This window comes from Martes martes, assembly GCF_963455335.1.
Source record: "Martes martes genome assembly, chromosome: 4".
NCBI classification, from domain to species: domain Eukaryota; kingdom Metazoa; phylum Chordata; class Mammalia; order Carnivora; family Mustelidae; genus Martes; species Martes martes.
This window is the reverse complement of record NC_137891.1, coordinates 171016986-171043399: the sequence shown is the minus strand read 5'-3', so window position 1 is coordinate 171043399 and position 26414 is coordinate 171016986. Positions and strand designations below refer to the sequence as shown.

Sequence of the window (26414 nt, the reverse complement as noted above, 5' to 3'; positions counted from 1 at the left end):
TCTGCCATTTTAAGTGAACAATTCAAGGGCAGTAGTACATTCACACTGTTATGCAGCCGCTACCTCTATCTAGTTCCAAAATATTTCCATCACTCCAAAGTAAAACTCCTTACTTACTAAGTAGTTTCCCTCATTATCCTCCACGTACTGTTTCTGATCCTCATAATGCTCCAGCTGTACAGCTGAGGAAAGTGATGCTCTGAGAAGTTCAGTGATAAATCCAAGGTCATGTCACATAGCTAGGAAATGTGGAACAGTAATTTTGAACCCTAGTGTTCTGACCCCAGAGCCTAAACCTTTGATTAACACACATCTTTGGGTAAACTCCCAAGAAGGGGCTGGGTTTGGGTTTAAGAGGTCAATTTTGTTGGGCCAGGAATGTAGAAACCCTAAGGGCATCCTCAATTATAAAAAACGCACATCGAAATAAAGCTGCGATTAGGACTGTATATTATATAGGTGGTTGCAGAATCTGAAATAATCTAAGGCCAAGAGCAGCTATAGGGCAGGGACTTGGAAAGGTCAGCACTGCAGGAAACTTTGCCAAAGTGTCAAGAACTAGAAGTTCTTATTTCCTTGGGGGCCTCTATATATGTGCCAAGCTGAGAACTGAAGAGAGGCCGAGTATCCAGGAGGATGTGGCTCGTCTTGGGGTGGGGTGGGGCAAGGCGAGCCAGGAGACCTCAGGTGGTTGCAAGAGAAGCTTGGGGTGCAACTGGGGAACACAAAGTAGGAAACAGGTCTCAGGCCAAACGTATTCCACTCTGAGGGAGGCCACCAGAGCAGGAGGTCTCTGAGGGGTAGAGGGCCTCGCCTTAGTATTCTTCTACAACGTCCTGCAGGGGTTGTCACCACTCTAGCAGCCTTCTTCCTCCACACAGGAGTCCCCTTTCTGGGGTTTGCCCCGTTCTCTCGAGGTCCAGGATCCTCGAGTTACCCCCCTTTTAGGGATCTCTGACAGAGGACACCCCTCTTAGGTTGTCTCTCATGGTTTCCTCTTTTCTCTCCGTGTGGGCCCCTCCTGTCCCGACGACGGTGGTGTTCTCTCACAAGCCCCCCACCTTTTTCAGGCTCGGGATCTTGCGCGAGTTCTAGTTCAAGAATGCGCCGCCCTTACCCCAACCGCGCCCCTCCTACTCTCAGAAGGCAGCTCCATGGAAACCAAAACATCACAACTGAGCGGAGGTATCGCGAGAGGCGCCGTTGCCACCGCGGCCGGGGAGAGGCGGAGCGAGGGCGGGAACAAAGAGCGAAGTGGGAGGGGTCTGGGAGCTTCCGAGGTCCCGGGCGGGAGATGGTACCTCCTAGTGGCGCCCCCGCGTGACTGCGCTTTACATAATCGAGGCCGCGCGCGTCATAAGTGGCGTACTCCAGTCCAGACCGAATCAGAGTTGTCATAAGCTCTGTGTTCCGCCCCTCCGTGCTTGATGGACGTCGAAATGAACCAGTGAACGGGCGATCAGCGCCGCCACGCCCGCCTTGATCAGCCCGCACTCTCTGGCCCGCCCGCCTGCCGCAGCCCGCAGCCTGCTGCCGCCGCCGCCGCCGCCGCCAGCTTGTCCCTCAGCCTGTCAGATAAAGCGGCGGGCCGGGCCGGCTGGCCGGTGAGCACGGCCCGGGCCGGACATGGCGGCGCTCTACGCCTGCACCAAGTGCCACCAGCGCTTCCCCTTCGAGGCGCTGTCTCAGGGGCAGCAGCTGTGCAAGGTGCGCGGGCTGGGGCGGCGGCCGGGAACTGGGACGCTAGAGGCGCGGCCCGGAGCCCCCTGTTCTGCGGGGCCGCTCGGCGGGGTCCGCCGGGCAGGGCGTGGCAGGCCCGCCCCGCCGAGGCGCCTCACCCCCTTCGCTGGGGGCCAGCGGGGCACGTGGGGGAGTCCCGGGCTCAGTCCAGGCCCCCTCGGCCGGCGTGTCCGGGTGCTTAGCAACCGCGAGGGATTGTTCTCGGACCCCTTGAGGTCTGGGGAGGGGACAGTGGGTCCCCTGCTTGCCCCCAACCAGACGCACCGACACCGAGATCCCTCCTGGGCTGGCTTCCCCGCCGTTGGTTGCAGACTGAGGGACCCCCTGCCCCGCCTGGGACTGAACTCCAGAGTTGGGTGCTGCCTGGGAGGAGAGTCTCCCAACCCGGGCGCCTCACGGGCACTTTCCAGCCAGTCTGAAAGTCGGAGGTGGCGCGGCTTTATAGGAAAGCCCTACAATGAAGCGCAGGAAGCAAAAGGATTTTTCAGCACCCAGTTGGTGACCTTCGGTCCCGGCCCTAACCAGCTACTGTTCAGTTTTTACTCCTGAAGTTCCAAGTTCTTTTTTTCGTTTGAGTTGCTTCACCTGCTTTGCCTATTTAAGTTAATAGAAGTGCTGTGAGGTGACAGTTAAAAGTCACCAAGCCGGCCTGGGACGGATTTTGCGATATTCCCAGATAATTCAGTTTGTGCCTCTAATATGGGTAACTCATAACTGTATGTCGCCGTTGCCTCAAATGGCCATGACTTGTCACTCTGTTTACTCTGTAGGAAAGAGCTCAGATGTTTGAGATATTTATATACATATATATCTTTTAAGGAAGTTTCATATAGGTAAGCAATAATGATTTTAATTTAGCATTTTCATTTTCCAAGTGAACCTGCTCGAAAATTAAACGGTGGAAGTGGCAGAACTAGAACTAGAATCCAGGGCTTCTGATTTCCAGTCTGAGCCTTATTCATACATTCTTTGTTTTACAATTTATGACTAGTTCCTTATAAATTCCTTCTTAATTCCCACATCAATGCAGGCCAGTGATGCCAGTATTACAGAAGAGAAAAATAAGGCCCAGAAAGTTCAAGTGACTCACTCAAGCACAGTGGCTATGCTGGGAATAGTACCTAGGTCTTCTGCCTCCTACTGAAGGCTATTTCCATTTCTGACTGCCTTTTAAAATTATATCCTCATTTCATTTCAGGAATGTCGGATTGCACACCCTGTTGTGAAGTGCACCTACTGTAGAACTGAGTACCAGCAGGAGAGGTACAGTTTTTGTTGATCATGGAAGATGTTGATAGGCTTATTCCTCTTAAAATCGACAGTTAGTTGCTTTTCACGTTACAGATCTGTAATTGAGTGCATTATACACAGATTCTGTTTTTTTTTATTATAACACATTGACAAATACAAAACACACGTATCATTCCCTAGTTATCCATTGATTGCTTAAATTTTTAAAGTTACTTTTTTTTTCAGATCCTTGGTCATTTTATATTGTGTTTATAAATCTTTATGACACAAAGAAACCACAACAGTAAAACAATGAACCCCGTGTTTCAGTATGTTTGTATTCAGAGTGTCAAGAATTTATAATCCAAAAGAAGATACTTTTGGAAATGTGACAATTCTGATAAGGGTTTCTTAGCCCTAGTCACATTTGAAACTCACTTGCCTTATGTAAATCTCATTTTTTTTTCAAATGTGAAAAACATATAGGTGTCAGTAAACACACATTTTTAGGAGACTTTCAATAGTAGCAAAGTAGTTTATTGGTGTAAGTTCTGTGGGACTACAGCTGTAATAGTTTCTTCAGGGTGAAGAACAGGGTGGGGTCTGTTTGCAAGCTCACACATAGACCTAGAAACCTAATTTTAATCAGTCTTATTTCAGTTCTAGGAACATTTTCCCCAACATTTTATTATGGATATTTCCAAACCAGAAATGGTTGAAAGAATTAGACAGTAAACACTCATATATCCACCAGTTGGATTCTACAATTTATATTTACTATATTTGCATCTATGATCCATCTTATTTTAAAGTTGTGGACATCACTATATTTGATCCTAAACAGTTAAGCAGGCTTAACAAAGTTCCAACATTTGTTTATGGTCCTTTATTTTTTTAGAGGTAAATTTTGTGTACACTGAATGCTTGAATCTTAAGTACGTCATTCGATGAGTTTTGCAAACTGTGTACATCTGTGTAACCCCAAACCCCTTGCAAAATATAGAACATTACCATCACCACAGAGAGTCCTCTCGTGCCTCATCCCACTCAGTCCCTACCCTTCTTGTCTCCCGCACACTACTGTTTTGATTTTCCTTTCCACCACGGATCAGTTTTACCTGTTCTAGCTCTTCATAGAAATGGAAACATATAAAACATTCTCCAGAAGCATTATGTTTTAGCTTTTATATTTGGGTCTATGATCCATCTTGAATTAGTTTTTGGGTGTGGGGGGGGGGAGATAATGAAGTTTGACCCTTCATTCGCACCGTACATAAAAATTTATTGAAGATGGGGATGCCTGGTTGACTTAGCCGTGGAGCATGTGACTCTTGATCTTGGGGTTGTAAATTCAAGCCCCATGTTGGGTGTAGAGATTACTTAAAAAAAATAAATCAAAAAAAAAAAATCGATTCAGGGGCACCTAGGTGGCTCCGTTGGTAGAGTGTCTGCCTTTGACTTGGGTCATGATCCCTAAGTCCGGGGATCAAGATCTGTATCGGACCCCGAGCTTAGTGGGGAGTCTGCTTCTCCCTCTGCCACTTACCCTCCTCGTGCTTTTTCTCTCTCTCTCAAATAAATAAATAAAATCTTCTAAAAAAATTGATTCAAGATGGATCATAGAAATAGTTTTTCTTTGTATGTTTTCTAAGTTGTCAGGAGCATTTGTGTGTGTGTGTGTGTGTATCCCACTTCTTCAGTAATAAATCTAAACATAAACCAAAATGTTCAGCACCACAGAATTGCTGATGTGAAGCCTCTTCCTGAAAACGTTTCCTTTAAATGCACCTTACTTTTTTTTTTAACCTCACTTTTTTTTTTTTTTGAAGATTTTATTTATTTATTTGACAGAAAGAGATCACAAGTAAGCAGAGAGAGAGAGGAAGGGAAGCAGGCTCCCTGCCGAGCAGAGAGCCCCATGCAGGGCTCAATCCCAGGACCCTGGGATCATGACCTGAGCCAAAGGCAGAGGCTTTAACCCACTGAGCCAACCAGGTGCCCCTCACCTCACTTCTTGTACTGCCTCTTTAAAACGGCAGAAAATTGCCCTGGAAAATATTTTGTTTGAATATTCCATTTTTAATTTAAATGTTTTCTACTTTGAGACTTCTTTTTGTTTTAACTTTACGGTCACTTTTGTAGGACTCTATGAGAAAATAATCATAGAGGCTAATAGGCTGGATTTTTATGTGATTTTATTTTCAGCCCCAGAATATAGTTTATTCTTACACATCAAGCATTTGTTTGTACCTCTCTTTGTGAAGAATTAAACTTTATTTGAAGGTGGTTTTATTCCCCCATGGTAGTTTATCAGTTTAGATATTTAGGTAACATTATCATCTCTGGACCTTCACAAGACAGAAGATGTTTTTATTTTTGTCAGTGCTTAGTTCTTAGAGAAATTGAAAGTATTGATAAAATATTTGGTCATGGGTGCCTGGGTGGCTCAGTTGGTTAAGCAACTGCCTTCAGCTCCAGTCACGATCCCAGAGTCCCGGGATTGAGTCCTGCATCGGACTCCCAGCTCCACGGGGAGTCTGCTTCTCCCTCTGACCTTCTTGTCTCTCATGCTCTCTCTCACTGTCTCTCTCTCAAATAAATAAATAAAATATTTAAAAAAAAATTTGGTCATACCATCTATTTCCCCACATCTAGGATTTTCTTTTTTCTTTCCTTCTTTCTTCCTTTTTTTTTTTTTTAAAGATTTTTATTGATTTATTTCACAGAGACAGCGAGAGAGGGAACACAAGCAGGGGGATTAGGAGAGGGGAAGCAGGCTTCCCTCTGAGCAGGGAGCCCGGATACGGGGCTCTATCTATGCAGGGCTTGGGACTTGATCCCAGGACCCTGGGATCATGACCCAAGCTGAAGGCAGACGCCTAACAACTGAGCCACCCATGTGCCCCACATCTGGGATTTTCGTATGCTTTTACCTACACAGGAGAGTGTAGACAGAATATAGTCAACATGGATAGAGTCTCTTAAGTTTGTATTCCAAACGCATATACTTCATTTCTCATCTCAGGTTTCTCAGATGTTCATCCGAATTGAGGAATTCCTGCGAGTGCATTTCAGTCTAATCTAGTATTTTTTTGAGGGTCCTGTCCATATTTGATAATTTTGGTTAGTGATACTTTGAGATGTGATAATCAGAAATAACTCACTCTCTACTTTAAAGTCTCATTTAGTCTGAGCTAATAAAATTAATAACCACAAAATAAAAAAGAGATAGTGGCCAGATACTCAGCCTTCAGTTAGCCAAGTATCCAGACCACATATTACCTTGGCACTTAGCAGTGAGCAAATTCTGTGGGCTTAAGGAGAGACCAATTTTCAGATGTTGTAAGTAAAACAAGTTTTTTTCTTATAAAAGCCTTGTGTGTCTTTTTTCCTTAACAGTAAAACCAATACAATATGCAAGAAATGTGCTCAGAATGTGCAGTTATATGGAACGGTAAGTAGGGTTTCTCTGTACCTAACAGTGAGTACTCAGGTCCTTGGAACCTTATATTCTGTGGATTATTAATGTAATTACTATATTTTTATTAGAACTTCTTATGTGTAAATACTTTCTCAGTGAACTTTATCCAGTATTTGAGCTTTCGAGCTTAGCTAATAGTATTGAGAAGGTCTGTGTTTATGGTCATGATGGCAGGATTGTCATAATTTTCCTTGAGGGCTTCAGTAACCAGTGTGAAAAGAGGAGGAGAAAGATGGATCCTATGATGTGACCTCTTTGGTAGCATTTGACTTCATTTGGATGAATGGATTTTTTTTTTTTTTTGGTCTCTCAGTATTAGGGTTCTGGATATTATGTCCTTGCAGGGAATCTCCTAGCCTGTGATACAGTGATAATGACAAAGAGGTCTTTTGAGAAATTTGGAAGCACTTGCTGGTTTCTTCAAAGTACTGGTTCTGTTGAATTTCTCACAGAAGTCCCAGCATATACACGAATGGGCTTTTGTTATTTGTTCATTTATTTGTTTTAAAATCAATAGTCTTGTGCAGAAAAACACCTTACATAGTGTTGGGAATTGGGCTTCATTCGATTGGTGTAGAAGGAAATTTATGAAGTTGGGAATACATTTTTACAGTGACTAACGAACAATGTAATAGGAATGATTGCTTTAAAAAATGCACTGTTATTTTATAATATACTCAGTTGAAACTTTTTCTCTCTTTTTACACCAAAGAGCCAATTAAGACGGAAAAAAACACTGAAACTTTTTCTCTCTTTAAGCCCAAACCTTGTCAGTACTGCAACATAATTGCAGCGTTTATTGGCAACAAATGCCAGCGCTGCACGAATTCAGAGAAGAAGTATGGACCACCATATTCGTGTGAACAGTGTAAGCAGCAGTGCGCATTTGACAGGAAAGATGACAGAAAGAAGGTAAAGCTCTGTGTTTTTGTTGATTTTTTTTTTTCTTTCAAAGAAATTAAGGTGGGTCACTTATGTCAAAAAGACATAAACAAGGGGCGCCTGCTGGGCTTAGTGGGTGGGACCATATGACTCTGAATCTTGGGGTTGTGGGTTTGAGCCCCATGTTGGGTGCAGAGATTCTTAAAAATAAAAATAAATAAAATCTTAAATAAAATAAAATCTTAAAAAATCTTAAAAATAATCTTAAAATAAATCTTAAATAAAAATAAAATCTTTAAAAAAAAAGGGGGGGGGCGCCTGGGTGGCTTAGTCACTTAAGCATCCGACTCTTCATCTTGGCTCAGGTTTTGATCTCAGGGTTGTGAGTTCAAGCCCTGACTTGGACTCGGTGCTGGATGTGGAGCCCACTTCACTTAAAAAAAAAAAAAAAAAGACATATGACAGAGAAAAGAATTCTCAGTTCCTCTTCCAGATGTTATTGACCTTGAAGATTTTTAGCCTTTATTTTCTTCTTTTACTAAATGTGGACCATTTTATTCTCTTTTTTAAAAAAATAGCATATATATTTTTTTAAGATTGTTTAATTAAGTGATCTCTACACCCAAGGTAGGGCCTGAACTCATGACTCCAAGATGAACAGTTGCATGTTCTTTTTGACTGAGCCACTCAGGCACCCCCGGAGTATTGTATTCTAGTATCTCATGAGTTAGTATTTCATGAGAATCTGAATTACAGTGATCAATATCCCATGTAAGTGAAGTGATGACTGGCAAAAGTCTATTGAATTCTGTAAAGGAAAGATTGTGACTTAAGCAGGATGCATGACCAGTTTTACTCTCTGACTCTTTTAAGTGTTTCTATCCGTTGAAACTAAAAAATCACAAGATGACATGGAAGAGAGCCCTATGTGGAGGGATGGGGCGTTGGTAGAATAAAAGTGGTTTAGATTTGTTCTGTTTAAAACCCAGTGGCGGGGCGCCTGGGTGGCTCAATGGGTTAAGCCTCTGCCTTCGGCTCAGGTCATGATCTCAGGGCCCTGGGATTGAGCCCTGCATCGGGCTCTCTGCTCAGTGGGGAGCCTGCTATTCACCGCCCCCCGCCGCCTGCCTCTCTGCCTACTTGTGATTTCTGTCTGTCAAATAAATAAATAAAATTTAAAAAATAAATAAATAAAACCCAATGGCTTCCAGCTGCACTTAGAATAAAACCCAAACCCCTTCCCTGGCCTGCACGGCCCACAGCTGCCTCTCAGTCTCATCTGACCTCTCACCTCCCACCCCTCACCTTGTTTCAGCCATGTTGGCTGCCTTTCAGCCCTTTAGACATGCCCGTGTCATTCCCACCTTTGTGCTAGCTGTTGTTTTGCCTGATACATCCTTCTCCAAAGTGTCTTTAACCAGTTCCTCATGCTCAGATGCCTCTTCTTCACAAAGACCCTTTACTGACTCACTCACTCACCCCTTGTCATATTACCCTGTTTTATTGTCTTCATAGCATGTAACATCGTGAGAAATTAATCTTGTTTATTTGCTTATATGTTTGTCTACCTCCACTAGAATATGAGCTCTGTCTTGTTCTTTGCCACATTTCCAGTGGCCTGGCATATAGTAGGTGTCCCCTCCAATATTACAATATATGTATGTATTATAATATATATGTGTGTGTATGTATATATATTTTATATATGTTACATAAATGTATATGTATATATTTAGATTGATAAGAGTTATACTTTATTGAGAAATATTTCCTTTCTCTTTTGTTTTACCAAACATGGCCAAAATATTAGTCTGAAATATATCTCCACCTTGCTGTTCCTTACTGAGAAAAAGTTTACTTCTCATTTTCTACCTTTTCAAAAGTGACTGAAAAAGTGATTATTTTATGTATCTTTTTATATTGAGGCATAGCATACCTTATATAAGTTTCATATGTACAGCATAATGATTAGGTATTTGTGTGTACTGGAAAGTCATCAGCACAATAAATCCAGTTAACATCCATCATTATGCACAGTTAACAGAATTCTTTTCTTGAACTTTTAAGATTTACACTCTTAGCAACTTTCAAATATGCAACGTAGTATTATTAACTGTAATCATCATACTGTATATTATATCCCTGTGACCGATTTATTTTATAACTAGAAGTTTATACCTTTTGACTACTTTTACCCATTTTACCTACCCTCCACTCCCTACCTCTGGCAACTATCAATTTGTTCTCTTCAATAAATATTCTTTTTTTTTTTTTAAGATTTTATTTATTTATTTGACAGAGAGAGATCACAAGTAGGCAGAGAGGCAGGCAGAGAGAGAGAGGATGAAGCAGGCTCCCTGCAGAGCAGAAACCCAACGTGGGGCTCGATCCCAGGACCCTGGGATCATGACCTGAGCCGAAGGCAGAGACTTTAACCCACTGAGCCACCCAGGCACCCCCAACAAATATTCTTTTAATGAAAGAATACAGTACAGAAACTTTTTCAGTGTCCAGAGCTACTTTTTGGAGATGCTTAGGCTCACAAGAGCTAACTCTTACTAACCAAATTCCATTAATTTACAATGGGAGGATATAACTCTCCAGTGACCAGAATACTCCTGCCTGCCAGTGAGAGCACATTTTCCCTAAATCAAGATACTGGAGAAGCTGACTTAGGAATCAGGAAGTAGCATGTAATAATAGTTGGAGTATAAGCCTCGCAGTCCCATAGACCTGGGTTAGCTGAATGATCCTGGGCGAGTTACTTAATCTTATTATGCATCAGTTTCATCTTTCCAGTGGGAAACAACAGTAGCTGCTTCACAGGACACAGGGAGATTTAGTTGAGGTAGAAGACTTGCCTAAGTTCACACACCTCACAAGTGGCAGAATTGGGACTTAACCCAGAGGTTCTAGCTCCCAGTACCTATATTCTGTAGTACCCATGTACAACATTCTCTTTTCTTTATCTTTGTCTCCTTGTCTTTCAGGTAGATGGGAAATTGCTGTGCTGGCTTTGTACACTTTCGTACAAACGAGTCCTTCAGAAGACCAAAGAGCAGAGGAAACATCTGAGCAGCTCTTCCCGTGCCAGCCACCAGGAGAAGGAACAGTATAGTCGACTAAGTGGTGGCAGCCATTATAACAGGTAACCCCAAGATGCACAAGATAGGACTGGAAGTACTGGTTGGTCTGATAGAATACACAGTCAGCCACGGGAGATGCCATTTAGTATACATTTTCCTGGTCTTCTCTCTCTAGTTACTAGCCTCTACCACATTTTACAGTTCGTATATCTTCCAAGTGCCAGAGAGATTTCCGTAAGGTATCAGGATTTCCTGACTTTGTTTGTACTGTCTGAAAAGTTTGTGGAACTTTCCCTGTAATGTTCTCCTCACCTTTGGAGTGGGCTATCTCCTTAGAAGTTTGGACATTTCACTTTCTGAGGCATGCAGCATTTTTATGCATATTTGATCAGGAGGTTGGTAGATGTTCTAGGTTTGTCCTGGTGGAATCTAGTCAAAAAGACGTCCTTTCATTGTAGCCTTGCTTTCTTTCAGAGTATCTGAAGTGTTGTTAAGAGTTCTGGGTCTGGATTGAATCCCAGCTCTGTCAGGTTCTCTGTGTGGGATCTTGGGCAAGCTTTTTTCATCTTTAAAATCGGGAAATAATGGTATTACCTCATGGAATTGTTGTGAAGATAAATTATATAGTACATGCATAGTGATTAGTTTTATAACTGGCATTTAGGAACCATTCACTATATTTTAGTTACTGTTTGTTACTGTTACCATTATGATTTTGTTTGTTCATTTAGCAAACATTATTAAGTACTCTCATGGGCCAGCGACTCTGCTAGGAAGGCAGAGATGAATACAAGAATCAAGCTGCTCATCGAGAGTATGCAGTCTGGTAGGGAAGACAGACCTGTAATCCAATCATTGTAATATAATTCGATGAGCATGAGAAACATCGAGATACAGGCACGAGAGGCAGTAGTAATTAACTGCCTTGGAAAGTCAGGCAAGAGAGCCTCAGAGAAGAGCTGGTGTTAGACCTGGAGCTTAGGATGAGTTGGAATCCTCACAGAGGGAATGAGCAGAGGCTTCGTAGGCTGAGGGAATAGCGTTTGCTGAGACATGGAGGGTGTGAGACCCTCCATGGAACCCTGGGGAACTACAGGTCCTTTTATGTTGCTGGACCTTATGTTCGAGAGCCAGGAAATGGAAGAAAAAGGGGTTTTGCAGACATGTTAAGGAGCATGAACCTGAGCCTGGCGTCCTTAAAAAAAAATCAACCCTGATTATTGTGGAGAATACACTGGAAGAGAGACTGGAGGCTAGTTAAGAAGCTTTTCATATGAGTCCACGATAAGAGATATTAATATTAGAATCTCAACTGAGGCCGTGGCACCGGAGATCAAAGAAGCAGATTCAGGAAGATAGTTTAGAGGGAGAATTATGAGAGATTTAGATAATTTGATGAACAGGTAGAAAGGCAGGAGCTGGGTGAGTAAGGGATAATTCTCAGGTTTTTTACTTGGGGGAATAGGTAGATTCTTAACGGAGAGAGAATATAGGAAGAAGAGAAGTTCAGTTTTTAAAAGTTGAGTTTGTGGGGTGCCTGGGTGGCTCACTTGGTTAAGTATCTGCCTTCAGCTCAGGTCCTGATCTCAAATCCTGGGATGGAGCCCTGCGTCAGGTGCCCTGCTCAGCAGGGTGTCTGCTTCTCCCTCTCCCTCAGTTTCTCCACCCACTCGTGCTCTGTCTGTCTGTCTCTCAAATAAATAAATAAGATCTCTTTTAAAAATTTAAAAAAAATAAAAAGTTGAGTTTGCGGCGTCAAAAAGAATTATTTTTTGGGAGCTTAGCCTAGAACTGAGAAGAAAGGTTCAGATGTGGCCCATTGGTAGCAAGGAAGAGTCAGTGGGAATAGAAGTTGGTATAAAGTGTGGATTCCTGCTGCTTCACCCCAGACTTTAATTCATTAGGATGTAGGATAGAGTCCATGAAGCTGCATTTGGGGAATACCATTTCCAACCCATATGATAAGTAGTTGTTAAAATCATGCTCTTGGATGATGTAATTCAAGTTGGAGGCTGAGAACAGAACTCTAGAAGCCCTCAAGAAGGATGTAGTAGGGGTGCCTGGGTGGCTCAGTGGGTTTAGCCTGTGCCTTCGGCTCAGGTCATGATCTCAGGGTCCTGGGGTCAATCCCCGAATTGGGCTTTTTGCTCAGCCGGGAACCTGCGTCTCCCTCTCCCTCTGCCTGCCTCTCGCCTACTTGTGATCTCTATTTTTCTCTGTCAAATAAATAAATAAAAATCTTAATAAAAAAAAAAAAAAGAAGAAGGATGGAGTATTTGCAGACCATGTATCTGATCAGGGGTTAATATAGAAAATATATGGGGGCGCCTGGGTGGCTCAGCAGGTTAAAGCCTCTGCCTTCAGCTCAGGTCATGATCCCAGGATCCTGGTATCGAGCCCTGCATCGGGTTCTCTGCTCAGCAGGGAGCCTGCTTCCCTTCCTCTCTCTTGTCTGCCTCTCTGCCTACTTGTGATCTCTGTTAAATAAATAAATTAAAAAAAAACTAATAAATAAATAATTATAAATAAATTAAATTATTTTTAATAAATTAAATAAATTAAATTTAATAAATTAAATTATAAATAAATTTAAAAAAACTTAAAAAAGAATAATATTTCCCTAGGGGGGAAATATATATATATAAATATAAAATATATGAAGAGTTCATACAACTCAATAATTAAAAAAGCAAATCATCCAATTTAAAAATGGACAAAGGACCTGAATAGACATTTTTCCAAAGAAGACATACAAATGGCCAGTAGATACATGCAAAGGTGCTAAACATCACTAATCATCAAGGAAATGCACATCAAAACCACAATGAGCTATTACCTCACATCTTTTAGGATGGCTATTATCAAAAAGACAAGAAGGGTGCCTGGCTGGCTGGAGTTGGTGGAGTGTGCGATTCTTGATCTCAGGGTCATGAGTTTGAGCCCTACATTGGGGATGGAGCCTACTTAAAATTTAAAAAATTAAGAAGATTTCTAGAAAAGTACTTTTTAAACCATAAGATGAATTATACTTCTTATTAAGATTTTATTGACTCTGTTCCCATAGTTATTAATAAAGCAAGTAATATTTAGTTAAAGCTAAGAATTTTGGGGGCCTATGAAAGAGAGCTAGCCATGCGTTCAGGACCTATGAAATCAACATGTTGGTGGATTTTAATAATCAAGAATAGGGCACCTGGGTGGCTCAGTTGGTTGAGTGTCTGCCTTCAGCTCAGGTCGTGATCCCAGGGTCCTGGGATCAAGCCCCACATCGGGCTCCTTGCTCAACGGGAGGTCTGCTTCTTCCTCTCCCTCTGCCTGCCGATCCCCCTGGTTGTGCTTTATTTCTCTCTTTTTTGTCAAGTGAATAACTGAAATCTTAAAAAAAAAAAAAAAACAAGACCGATTAGCTCTTCTTGTATAGAAGAGCTATGATATCATGTTGGTCCCATTTAACAAACTTTTATTGTGATGTATTATAAATCTTTGATTTCTAATGTGTGTGTCTCTATTTTTGCATTAAAAGCCAGAAAACACTTTCTACATCTTCAATTCAAAATGAAATCCCAAAGAAAAAATCCAAGTTTGAGTCAATCACAACCAATGGAGACAGGTAAGCCAGTTGGTGTGTGTGCGTGCTTCCGTTTGAGCTTCTGATACAGTTCCTGAAACAGGACATTCCAGGGTATGCCTTGGACCTAATCTAGGGTTGTTATTGAGCCTCTGAGCATCATTACATTAGCCGCTTGGTATCTTATCAATAAGTGGTGCCGATGTTTGTTTATAACTAATCCTGTCAGTAAAAGACAAGCACATATAACTGGATTTAATAGCACCCGAATTCTGTAGTCCACAAATAAGTCCCCCACACTGATTCCAAGAAGTCAGGAGCTGTATGCTTTTCAGTATGATCTGTGCCTGTGGCCTCCTCTAGGCAGGACAGGAGTTGGTCTTGAGAGGTGGAACAGAGACCAGTTAGAGTTAAGGCAGTATTGCTCAGTCTGTGAGGGGTAATCCAAGCTTCCTTAGTATGCAGAAAGCCCAAGGCAGATACTGAATTAGCAGAGAATGAGATGCATTCAAATATTTTTACTTCTTTTAAACCTAAATACATATTTTTACTTAATATAAGCCATTTATAAAGTTTAAATGCTGCAATTTTATACCAAATACTCCTGTGTTTATTCGCTAAAAAAATATATATTTTTATTCTTTGCTTTCTCTTCTCCTGAACGATGCTTCCTCTTGCAAGCTGCTTTGTCCTAATGTCCAGAGTGCCCCATCTGTGTTGGTAGAGTGGCTGGTTTCCAGCCAAGTCTTGGGGCCACCCATTTTCCCATTTCTGCAGGCCCAGGCATCCTGAAGAGAGACACTGATATACTCTTCTCGAGAATTCTTACAATCATGTCCATTCTGAAAACTCCTAGTATCAGTTCTTCCTCACAGCCAGTGGTGGGTATGGGAGTAGACTAGTACATAGGCTTACCAGGGCTGAATTTCGTTTAGGGGAGCACAAAGCATCTGTGAAATTTATTCTTTCCTGTTACCTTTTTTATGAAGTTGATTTTAGATTCTACAAGGTGTCTAATTTTTTTTTAAAGATTTATTGATTTATTTGAGAGGGAGAGAGTGTGTTGGGGAGGGGCAGAGGGAGAGAATATCCAAGCAGACTCTCCACTGAGCGCTGAGCCCAACCTAGGACACCATCCCACAACCGATGAGATCATGATCTGAGCCAAAACCAAGAGTTGGGTGCTTAACCGACTGAGCCACCCAGTCACCCCTACAAGGAGTCTTTTTATCAGCCAGTATCACTGATTTATACTTTTTGAATTGAACCTTCTGGAAATGTTTAACTTATATGGGAGAAAGAACCATAAAGACCATCTTCTCTGGTCAACTTCACTGTTCACTGAGCAGATATTCCGGCCATTACAAAGATTGTCCCATCACCTCTGCCAGGATGCATGATCCTGCAAAAACCATGTCAAGGGGTGAACCTTTCTGAGTTCCCTGCCTTTATAGAGGTCTAGGCCAAGACCCACAGCCTTTAGATGCATCATTTCTGTTTTGTGCTCACTTATGACCCAGACTGTACTTGAATGACCTGGAAGAAATTCATTTATAACCCTTAGTTGAACCAACCAGTCCTTAAAGTTTACCTTCTTTTAGCTTATTTTGTTCTTGAGATACTGCCATTATTCTTGCTGTCCACTGCTATGAATATACAATGTGAAACCTAAGTTTTCTGTTCAGAGTGTTTTCTTGCATCTGGTCACCAGTAAAGATTGTTTTCTCAATGCTGACCCTAACACGGTCTTGCACAATCTCCTCTGGAAAAGATCTGAAAAGATCATTTCTTTCTTGAAATGTCGATGCTAATTTTTAAAATAAGTTCCCCTAATAACTTGAAAATTTGGAAAATTTGGGGGGGCCTGGGTGGCTCAGTCATTGAGCATCTGCCTTCGGCTTGGGTCCTGATCCCCAGGGTCCTGGGATTGAGCCCCGCATCAGGCTCCCTGCTCAGTGGGAAGCCTGCTTCTCTCTCTCCCACTCCCCCTGCTTGTGTTCCCTCTCTCGCTATGTCTCTTCTGTCAAATAAATAAATTAAATCTTTTAAAAAAATTAGGAAAATTTTTTGCTTCCACAAAAATTATTTTTGTACATGTATAAGGTCTGTTGTGTTTGAATGTTTGTGCATTAAGCAGGTCCTAACTACCAATTCCACTTGTTTGCCTTTCTTTTAAAAGTTCATAGCATAAGTTAAATTACATTTTTTCCTTTTCTTTTTACTTTTTGTGAGGTTCTTTCTTGCTTTCCTTTGAGAACATTTATTTTATTTTTTTTTTAAATTTAAGATTTTATTTATTTATTTGAGAGAGAGACAGAGCACAAGTAGGAGGAGCAGCAGGCAGAGAGGGAAGCAGGCTTCCCTATCGAGCAAGGAGCCCAATGAAGAACTCGATCCCAGGACCCTGAGATCATGACCTGAGTTGAAGGCAGATTCTTAACCGACTGAGCCACCCAGATGTCCCAAAAACATTTTTTTAAAAAAAGATTATTTTAGAGAGAGAGAGTGTGCACATGCACATAGGGGTAGGGGCAGAGGGAGAGAATCTCGAGCAGACTCCCCTCGGAGTGGGAGCCCCACACAGGGCTGGATCTCACAACCCATGAGATCATGACCTGAGCAGAAACCAAGAGTTGGACACCAAACCGACTGAGCTACCTAGTCACCCCTCACTTTGAAGATATTCTGATAAGCCTTTTTTTTTGATGGTCCTTTTGTAATGTCATGCAAACCCGCAGTTCTTTTCCTGAGTATCTGTCTTGAATTCAGTTCTGTACCAGATGTTGGCAAGTCTCACTTGTGAGCTCTCTGTTGTAGCTGCTTCCCCATTTTCACTTGACTGTTTTCCTGGCCCCATGTTTAAAATATCCATGTATGCTCTTGTCCTTTCATTGTTATCCCCTCTTGTCTTCTGCAGGCTGCTAACAACTTTCCATTCATCTTGCTGTTCTACCGCATTCTTCTCTCTTAGTTTTTAAGTTTTGACACATATTTGATGTTTTTTCTCCTTTTTTCCTTTTCCATTAGCCTTCTGTATCCTGCAGAGAGAACACATCACTTTAGGTTAGGTTTTGTGTTTTGTTTTTTTCAAGATCTTATTTTTTTATTTAAGAGACAGAGTGAGAGAGAGTGCATGCGCACAGGGGGAGGGGCAAAGGGAGAGAGACAAGCAGACTCCCCGCTGAGCAAGGAGCCTGACTTGGGACTTGATCATGACCCCGAGATCATGACCTGAGCTGAAGTCAGATTAACCAACTGAGCCACCTAGGCACACCTAGGTTTTTTATAAAACCTTTTCTCAAATAATTTTATTTTTTATTTTTAAAAAGATTTTATTTATTTATTTGAGGGGGGAGGGGCAGAGGGAGAGGGAGAGGGAGAGAGAGTCTTAAGCAGACTCTGTGTTGAGCGCAGAGCCTGACATGGGGCTTGATCTCACAACCCCGAGATCACAACCTCAGCCAAAATCAGATACTCAACCAACTATGCCACCCAGGTGTCCCCTCAGATAGCCTTATACTTCTAAATTTTTTTTTTTTTTAAGAATTTATTTATTTATTTATTTGACAGACAGAGATCACAAGTAGGCAGAGAGGCAGGCAGAGAGAGGAGGAAGCAGGCTCCCTGCAGAGGAGAGAGCCCGATGCGGGGCTTGATCCCAGGACCCTGGGATCATGACCTGAGCGGAAGGCAGAGGCTTTAACCCACTGAGCCACCCAGGTGCCCCTTTGTTGGTTTTTTTAAGTATCCTGCAGAATTCATAGCCTCCCTCTCGTATTTTCTAGTTTGTTGAAATTGTAGCAAAAACCTTCCAATTTGAGGAAAATCTGAGTTGATTTCTAGCTTTCCTTCCCAGAGGAAATGCACCAGCTACTTTTTGATCATATTTATTTATTATTCTGTTGGTAATAAAAAAGTACCCTCAATAATAGGTGATGCCCAGGCATACCTTGTGGTTTATTGTTTCTAAAGGACATTCTTTTCCTTTCCTCATAGGTTTTTGTTTTTGTTTTTTAAAGATTTTACTCTATTATTTTTAAAGTTTTTTTTATTTATTTGACAGAGAGAGAGAAGAGATCACAAGTAGGCAGAGAGGCAGGCAGAGAGAGAGGGGGAAGCAGGCTCCCTGCTGAGCAGAGAGCCCAATGCGGGGCTCAATCCCAAGACCCTGAGATCATGACCCGAGGCGAAGGCATAGGCTTAACCCATTGAGCCACCCAGGCACCCCAAAATTTTACTTTTAAGTAATCTCTACACCCAGCATGGGTCTTGAACTCAGGATCGAGAGTTGCATCCTTAACTGACTGAGCCAGCCAGTCCCCCCTCCTTGTAGTTTTATTTCATTCTTCATTTGAAACATGCCTGAAAGAGTAGATTTACTTTGTGTGGCCTTTGAGGACAGACCCAGGGCCAGAGGACGGGAATGACAGGGAGGCAGGTTTTGGCTTAACCTGAGGAGGATTATTCTTATATTAAAAGGTTTAGAAACGACAAGAAGCTTCCCAGAGAAGTGTAGTGAGTTCCCTGTCATTGGAGATATTTGAAAAGAGACTGGATCTAATTTTCTGCCTTGCTAACCTAACCATCTGTTTTCATTTGATTTCCAGCAGTTCTTATTAATCAAAAGTTAGAGAGTTAGAAAGGTCAGGCCCTAACACAGGATAGACATGACTGGTTTTGTCAACAATGTATTGGAATGGGAATAATCCTCTCTTAAGAAGCAGGTAGAGAAGAGCATTAGAAACTTTGGGGACCACAAGATCTATATTAGCCCATGACTCTGTTTCATTTGTCATTCTAGTTATGGGCTTACGTAAATTCTTTTGGATGGAGGGAAGACAGTCCCTTGGCAGGTATTGAAACTGGTGGAGACTGATGGGTTCTGTCAGTATTTTCTCCTGCTTGCCTTGTTTTATTATATGGCATTTACTTTTTGCCACCCAGTAATTCTGCGTATTCATCAGTTATGAAAGCACAGGTTCATTCTTCTGACATGCTTCATGTAGACCAAGAGAGAATATTCTTATCAGTGGACTGTGTCTTCTAGCCATAGAAATGTTTGACTTGGTAACTGTGATGCTGTCCAGTGATTCTGCTTGCTGTTTAGAGTTTCTGCCTGTGTAGAGGAATGCTGGTTATTAGATGTAGTTCAAGATGGAGGAACGAACCAACAGCAAGGGGGACCTAGAGTCGTTGCCATATTGATGCAGGGAGCTGGGAATCAACATTCTGCTGTGTGCTTAGGAAAAACAGGTCTGTGTTTTACTTTAAAGGTTGCCCTGGGAATAGTAAGAGCTTTCTTTGGGAAGCCTTTAGAGAAGGGCAGGATTTGACTCTCATGGTGATGATTCCTTAACTTGTTTTGGGTATAAGACATCTCTGACCAACCAGGGAAAGCTACGGATCCTCACCCTAGAAACCACCCATTGTATGTATACATTGACTTGTACATATAATTTCAGGGGGTTACAGATTCCCTGGAGCTGGGCCTCGTTAGAAAACACTGCTAAGAGGACAGAGTTCACCTGGCACTTGGAAAAGATGAAGTGCTCAAATGCTGTTACTGGGAAGAATCTGTTAAAAACCCAGGTTGTGGTGTGACTGGAATTTGCTAGAGTCTTTTCCTGGAGTGCTAGGATGGAGCCCCACATCCCGCTCCCTGCCCAGTGGGGAGTCTGCCCCTCCCCCTGCTTGTGTTTTCTCTCTTTCTCTCTCAATAAATAAAATCTTTTTTTTTTTTCTTTAAGATTTTATTTATTTGACAGAGTGAGAGAGAGCACGAGCAGGGGGAGCTGTAGGCAGAGGGAGAGGGAGAAGCAGGGTCTCCGCTGAGCAAGGAGCCCCACCTGGGACTGGATTCCAGGAACCTGGGATCATGACCTGAGCTGAAGGCAGCCGCATAACCAAATGAGCCACCCTGGTGCCCCAATAAGTAAAATCTTTTAAAAAACTTTCATCTTTTTATAATTTTTTTTTTAAAGATTTCATTTATTTACTTGACAGAGAGAGAGATCACAAGTAGGCAGAGAGTCAGGCAGAGAGAGGGGGGAAGCAGACTCTCTGCTCAGCAGGGATGCTGAGGCAGATGCGGGGCTTGATCCCAGGACCCTGAGATCATGACCTGAGCCGAAGGCAGCGGCTTAATCCACTGAGCCACCCAGGCGCCTCTATCTTTTTATAATTTTGAAAAGGGACTGACCGACCCTGAGATGGAATGCAGCAGCTTCTTTTTTTTTTTTTTTTTTTTAAGATTTTATTTATTTATTTGAGAAAGAGAATGGGGGGGGAGGGACAGAGGAGAGGGAGAAGCAGACCCCCCACTAGCAGGGAGCCCCACGACAGGCACCCCTTTGTAGCGGCTTCTTAGCAGCTGTACCACATCACAGTGCTTTGGGGCAGAAAATAAAGAACCAAAAGATGAACTCTATGGGGAGCTTTAAAAGAAAAATACGTGAGCTTACAATTGATCATTTATCCAGATTCTGGGGAAATTAGGCACAAAAAATTGACTGTTTCACCCATAAATAATTGGGAATCTTCAGTGCACCTGAAACAAAATGTCCTTGACTCTTGGAGAATGCATTTGCTTTCACCTTGAATGTGAATGCTGCAGAAATGCTATGGGTTGTGGTTTGGTTGGTATAGTTATCTCATGATCACCTTGCCTGTGCAGTTTCACAAATGCTATTGAATCTGGCATGGTGTGGAGCATTGTGCTTACTGCTGGGAATTCAAATAGTTGTTCTTACCCTTGAGCTTGTCGTCAAGTGGCCTATGGCGTGTCCTCAAGGAGAAAAAGGTTTATCCCTCCAAGTTATGATTTTTTTCGTCCCTCCATGTTTCTACTCAGCTTTTCCCCAGACCTGGCTCTGGACTCACCAGGCACTGACCACTTTGTCATCATTGCCCAACTGAAGGAAGAAGTGGCCACTCTGAAGAAGATGCTGCATCAAAAGGATCAAATGATTTTAGAGAAAGAGAAGAAGGTACAGTTTTGTTAATGCCTCTCAGGCCAGAATGATGCCAGGGTAAGCATGTGTACCATGGGGCATGGTGCTGACTCTTGTTTAACTGGTATTTATTTGGTACTGACCACTGACACTTTGAGAGAGCCCAATGGCAAGGTTGGGCTATCCTGGGAGAGACTTAATGTCTGCCAAGATGACTTGTGATCTGGTATGACCGTGGTGAAGCTACCTTGGTCAGGTGCATTTAGCAAGTTGATTTTTCTCAGCATTTGGAGGGAACTTCCGCTTTTCAGGGAGGATTTGTGTTGACCAGGCTTACAGAGGTTATGTATAAAATTACAGTGCCCCTCTTAATTCACAGTGGGGCATACCTGCTTACCACTCTTCTCAGTGTGAGCTGCTTTGGAAGGTTGTAATCAGAAGGTGCTGAATGAGCACAGAGTCAGGACAAGAGGAGGTAGTTATGTAATTGGAATTTTTAATGCTCTCAAGCTAAGAGAACCTGATGTCTCCATCTCTATTATTGGGAAGGCCATGTCTGTGGGGCAGTAATACTCAAAATATGTGGGCCAGGTCTTTTTTCTTCCTGGACAGTGTTCAGGTAGGCCTTCCTTCATGACTCTTGTCATGATCCCAGGGTCCTGGGATTGAGCCCCGAATCGAATCGGGCTCTCTGCTCAGCAGGGAGCCTGCTTCTTCCTCTCTCTCTGCCTACTTGTGATCTCTGTCTGTCAAATAAATAAATTTTTTAAAAAATTAAAAAGAGCAAAAACAAATAGTAGATTGTTTCTCATCACTTTTAGGATCAAGGTCACACTTCTTGGCTTAGAACACAGGCCCTTCCACATCATGCCTGCCTATCTGTAGTATCGTCTCCTGCCACTCTCCATGCTCATCAGTCATTCGAACAAGCTGTCAGTTACCTCGCACTCTCTGGCTGTGTCCAAACAGTTTCCTTTGCTTGGATGCTCTTCTCCCTATGTCGTGTGCCAGTTGTAGCTAATGTACCTCAAAACTCAGCTCACACATCACTTCCCTCTCTGTTCTTTGAATAGTGTAGTCAGTAGAAAAAGGCCTGGGGTTTGAATGCTAGCTCTGTCACTTGCTAACAATGTATGATCTTGGCCATGTTACTTAACCCTTTCTAAGCCTTGGTTTTCCCATCTATAAAATGGGAAAAATAATATTGCCCCCCCAAAGATTTATCATAGGATTGAATGAAAAATATAATCAAATAGTTTAGGGCCCCTGGCTGGCTCAGTTGGAGGAGCATGCAACTCTTGATCTCGGGATTGTGAGTTCAAGCCCCACGCTGGATACAGAGATTACCAAAAAAGCCAGAAGAAAACAAAAACAACCACAGAGAAAGATTACTAAGCAAAAACAAAACAATTATGTATATATTCAAACATTTTGCCTGGAACAGGGTTAAAAATTCAATAAATGCTTTTATTCTCCTGGCTTCTCTCAAACTATTAGTCATATTGTATTATAATTACTGATTTATTTGGAGGATTATTGACATGTATTGAATACATAAAATTTTTATTTTTTTAAGATTCTTTATTTGACAGAGAGCACTCACAAGTAGGTGGAGCGGCAGGCGAAGGGAAAGGTAAAAGCAGGCTTCCTGCTGGGCAGAGAGCCCAGCGTGACATGGGGCTCATGACCTGAGCTGAAGACAGATGCTTAACCGACTGAGCCACCCAGGCACCCCAATACATAAAATCTTTAAAACCTGCCAGTGATGAGGTATCAGAAATGATATGTCAGGATTTTGTATAATTTTCAAGAAATCTTCAGAAAAAATAGGATACAGAATCTCTTGGCTTTGATGTAGTTATGGATCTTCAGGAGAGCCTTGGATTTCATTCATTTGGGAAACCATTTAGTTCTTTGGTACCAGAACATTTTTGGTTGCACAGATATTTCTTCTGGTCATTCTGCCTTTTTTTTCCTCCCCTCAGATCACAGAGTTGAAGGCTGATTTCCAATACCAAGAATCTCAGATGAGAGCCAAAATGAACCAGATGGAGAAAACCCACAAAGAAGTCACAGAGCAATTGCAGGTGATTCTGCTTATTTTATGTGCTAACCCTGGTGTATTTAGCTGATTGTATTTTAAGTGATTGTCCCTTAGATTTCTTTGTTCTCAGGGTATTGACAAATTCACATTAATTCACCTTATAGTTGTCTTTTATTGTTTGACTGTTGGGTGTGTTCTGATCTTTTCCCCTCAAAAACAGTGAAAATAATAAATGTGTATTTTCATTTTTGGATAAGCCAGATGTGATTCCAGATGTCTGGATTATGAATTCAGCTTATCCAGCACATTAAGGCACTCCATGGTTTGTTTGTGTTGCACAAAGCACCTTTTGTAACCGTGGATCCCAGGAGGCTGTAGTGTGCTGATTAACCTCCAGCAAACACTGTCTTCCTCTGAACCAAGCCCTAGAGCTTTCTGTTGTTTTCTGCCTCAAGAGCTTGTTCTCTTCCTGACCCTCTATATTGTATGCCCTAGCATCTGCATGAAAAACGTGTCCTGTCCTGTTAAAACATCTTGCACTGACTTTTTTTGTTTAGGCCAAAAACCGAGAGCTCCTGAAGCAGGCAGCTGCCTTGTCCAAGAGCAAGAAGTCTGAGAAGTCAGGAGCTATAACCTCTCCATGAGAGACCATAAGGAGGCTCCCAGCCAACAGCAGCAGGATTCCTGGGTTAGCCTTGGTGACTGGGCTGTTCTCTGGGAATTGAAAGCTTTCTTAAGAAATCTCTATTTTATTACAGTTACCCTTCTTTGTGGGATTGCAGTGGGCTGAATGGAAACATCTGGTTAGTGCTGTGTCATGACTGCATGCTTGGATGTTTGGGGTTCCAAGCTCTCTGTCTCATGCTCTCACTCCTCTTCCCCCCCACTCCCAACCCCCAGTACTACTCTCTGTCTCTCTGTCTCTCCCTTTTGGTACTACTCTTTGTGTGTGTGTGGTGGTCACTGCTCAATGTTACGTGCAGAATGATTTTTTGTTTGTTTGTTTGTTTTGTTTTGTTTTGTCCATCATTGCATCCTGCCGTACCCATGAGCAAATAGTTTGGCATTAATTACATATCACTGCCACCCTCTGAACTTTGAAAACTGCCACCTTAAGACTTGGTAAATGGAAGAGGCTTTCTCTCTCCAATAAACCTTTTGCTTCAGGGTATATTCTTGGGTTTTTTTCCAGGTATATTATGTATGAACTTTGTACTATGTATAGCCAGAGTTTTATTTATTTTTTAAAAAAAGAAACTTTTTCTTGATAAAGGAATAATGGTAGCCTAGCTTGTTCTTCTTGTAAAAGTGATGCCTCTTTAAAAAAAAAAAAAAGTTCTACTCTCTACCTTTTCGTAAAGGAATAAGACCTTTTCTTGTTACCTTGGAGTCTTAAAAACTGATTGCTGAGGTGAAACAATTCAATGCAGAAGTATGGAGTTAAGTGCCTTTTGGAGGATTTCTTGGAAGAGCATTTAAGAAGAGGATGCTTAAGGGAGATAGCAAAGATTTGAACAGTCTGTCTTTTTAAATAAGGGCAGAAAGAAAGGTTGTCCAGGTTTTACTGGACATTTCCCTCCCCTATCCCTTTCTTGATTGTTTTATGTGACTGATTTTAAATTCCCACACTGCCACTTCTTTTAAAAAAAAAAAAGCACCCTTATATGAGTTGTTATATTGGGCCATTGTCAGAGAACATTTTTTTTTTTAATGAGCAGATTCAAAATGGGATCATACTCGAACTACAGAGCATTTTGAGAGTCAGTATGAGCTGCTCAAATATGGACTTTGAATCTGATTGCAAGAATTGATATCACTGTACCTTCTCCCCACTCCTCCTTGTCCACCCCAGCCTGTACACTCCCTGCTTTGAATGGAAATATATTGAAAACAGGTGCTTATCAGAAGCAGCTTGGCCTCAGCCAGAATTGTTAGTGTCCTATTTTCCCTTCTTGACCCAACAGGCACATGGATTTACTTTTCTAGGAGAGGAGATAGATTTGCACTTCTAGCCATTCTCTCAGGTCCTCTGCGGGATGTTTGTGAAAGAAATGAGGGATGTGTAATATGCCATGAAACACAGTAAAATCAACTACCTTGGAATCCTTAATGGAGAGGGAGGGGTGCTGAGGCTAGAGGTAACAATGAGGGCAGATGACCTTTGCACCTCAGTGTACCAAAATTGTAAGCAGTCAGTTTAACTTGCAAGGCATTTCCTAGAGGCAGATGCTTATGATTTGTAATAACATTCTCACAAGTGGAGCCATGCACAGAATTGGACGGAGATGTGGAAATGGGTGGCTTTTTTTCTGAGAAGAGAAACAATGGACCATGTTGCTTCTATCTCACTCTAGTAGGGGAAGTCATTTTCCCTTCTAAGCAGGGGGAACGGCAGTGCTAAATAGTTTTGTAACTTTTTGAATGAGAAACTTTTAGGTAAAGATAAACTGTCAGATAATATTTTTCAGACGCATTTACATTTGACTATGGGGAAAAGATGGTGAAAAAAGTTACAGTCATGGTTTTTTGGGTTTTTTTAATTTGGAAGACTTGAGAAATTCTGTTTCATGAAGTGATAATATAAAAACACATAGTTAGTTTTATACTAAATCTTTTTTTAAGGTCTTGGCATTTAATATAAAGCAGATTCACACATTTTCTAACTTTCCACAAGTTCCAAAAAGTAAAGGAAGAAACCTCAGTCTTAAAATTTTGGTTTTTAAAAATCATGACACTGTTTTACCATGAAATTGAGTAGCTAACTTTTGGTAACACCTTTTGTTCATTTGTATGTTTGTATAATGGACATTTTGAAACACAGGAATGTTTTGGTTTGTACAAACTTTGAAAAATGTGTGTTAATAAAAATTCAAATTGACCCAAGTATAATTGTTGGATGATTGATTGATTGATGGCTGGTTTACCAATGGACATATCCCATGGTGCCCATCAGCCTAGAAAACATTTGTCTTGCTTGTAGATTTAAACAATTAAAAGCCTAACTGTGGTAACAGGGAGTTTCATATCTCCATCAGAGAATAAACTCTCTTTTTTCTTCTACTTTATTTTCCAGGTTAAGTGCTTATTTTGTTATAAACACTATGCTAGACGATGAGGATACAGAAGTGAAGAAGATTGACAAAGTTACTGTCCTTATGGGCTTCTATTTATACTTGATCTTAGCCAAAAGGCCAAGAAGCGATATGTGGGCTTCTATTTAGTGAAATACTGGACAACACTAGTTGTCTTGTTTCTTGATTTTGTATTTACCATTATTTTTCAAAATACAATGTAGGATGAATCTTTATAAGGTACAAGTGAAAGGATTTTGAGACATCTCAAGAAGGAGAGGAATGTTACTAGTTTGAAACTTTGGTACTGGTGGGTTTTACTTTTTTATTTTTATAAAGATTTTATTTATTTATTTGGCAGA

General features: G+C 41.7%; 1 protein-coding gene across 1 annotated transcript; it reads left to right on the top strand.

The window, feature by feature from the left end:
* The first annotated feature begins 1508 nt into the window (after window positions 1–1508).
* FAM76A (family with sequence similarity 76 member A) lies at window positions 1509–25867 on the top strand. Its single transcript, XM_080801120.1, has 9 exons — window positions 1509–1707; window positions 2939–3003; window positions 6370–6424; window positions 7211–7363; window positions 10324–10481; window positions 13943–14029; window positions 20838–20973; window positions 22923–23024; window positions 23539–25867. Exons 1-9 carry the CDS (start codon window positions 1627–1629, stop codon window positions 23623–23625), a joined length of 924 nt encoding a protein of 307 aa, XP_080657246.1. The 5' UTR covers window positions 1509–1626; the 3' UTR covers window positions 23626–25867.
* Window positions 25868–26414: the final 547 nt, after the last annotated feature.

Coding starts and splice junctions, on each gene's coding strand:
- FAM76A (XM_080801120.1), top strand. CDS start 1,627: ATGGCGGCGCTCTACGCCTGCACCAAGTGCCACCAGCGCTTCCCCTTC. Junction 10,482..13,942: donor GGTGGCAGCCATTATAACAG/GTAACCCCAAGA, acceptor TTGCATTAAAAG/CCAGAAAACACTTTCTACAT. Junction 23,025..23,538: donor AAGTCACAGAGCAATTGCAG/GTGATTCTGCTT, acceptor TTTTTTGTTTAG/GCCAAAAACCGAGAGCTCCT.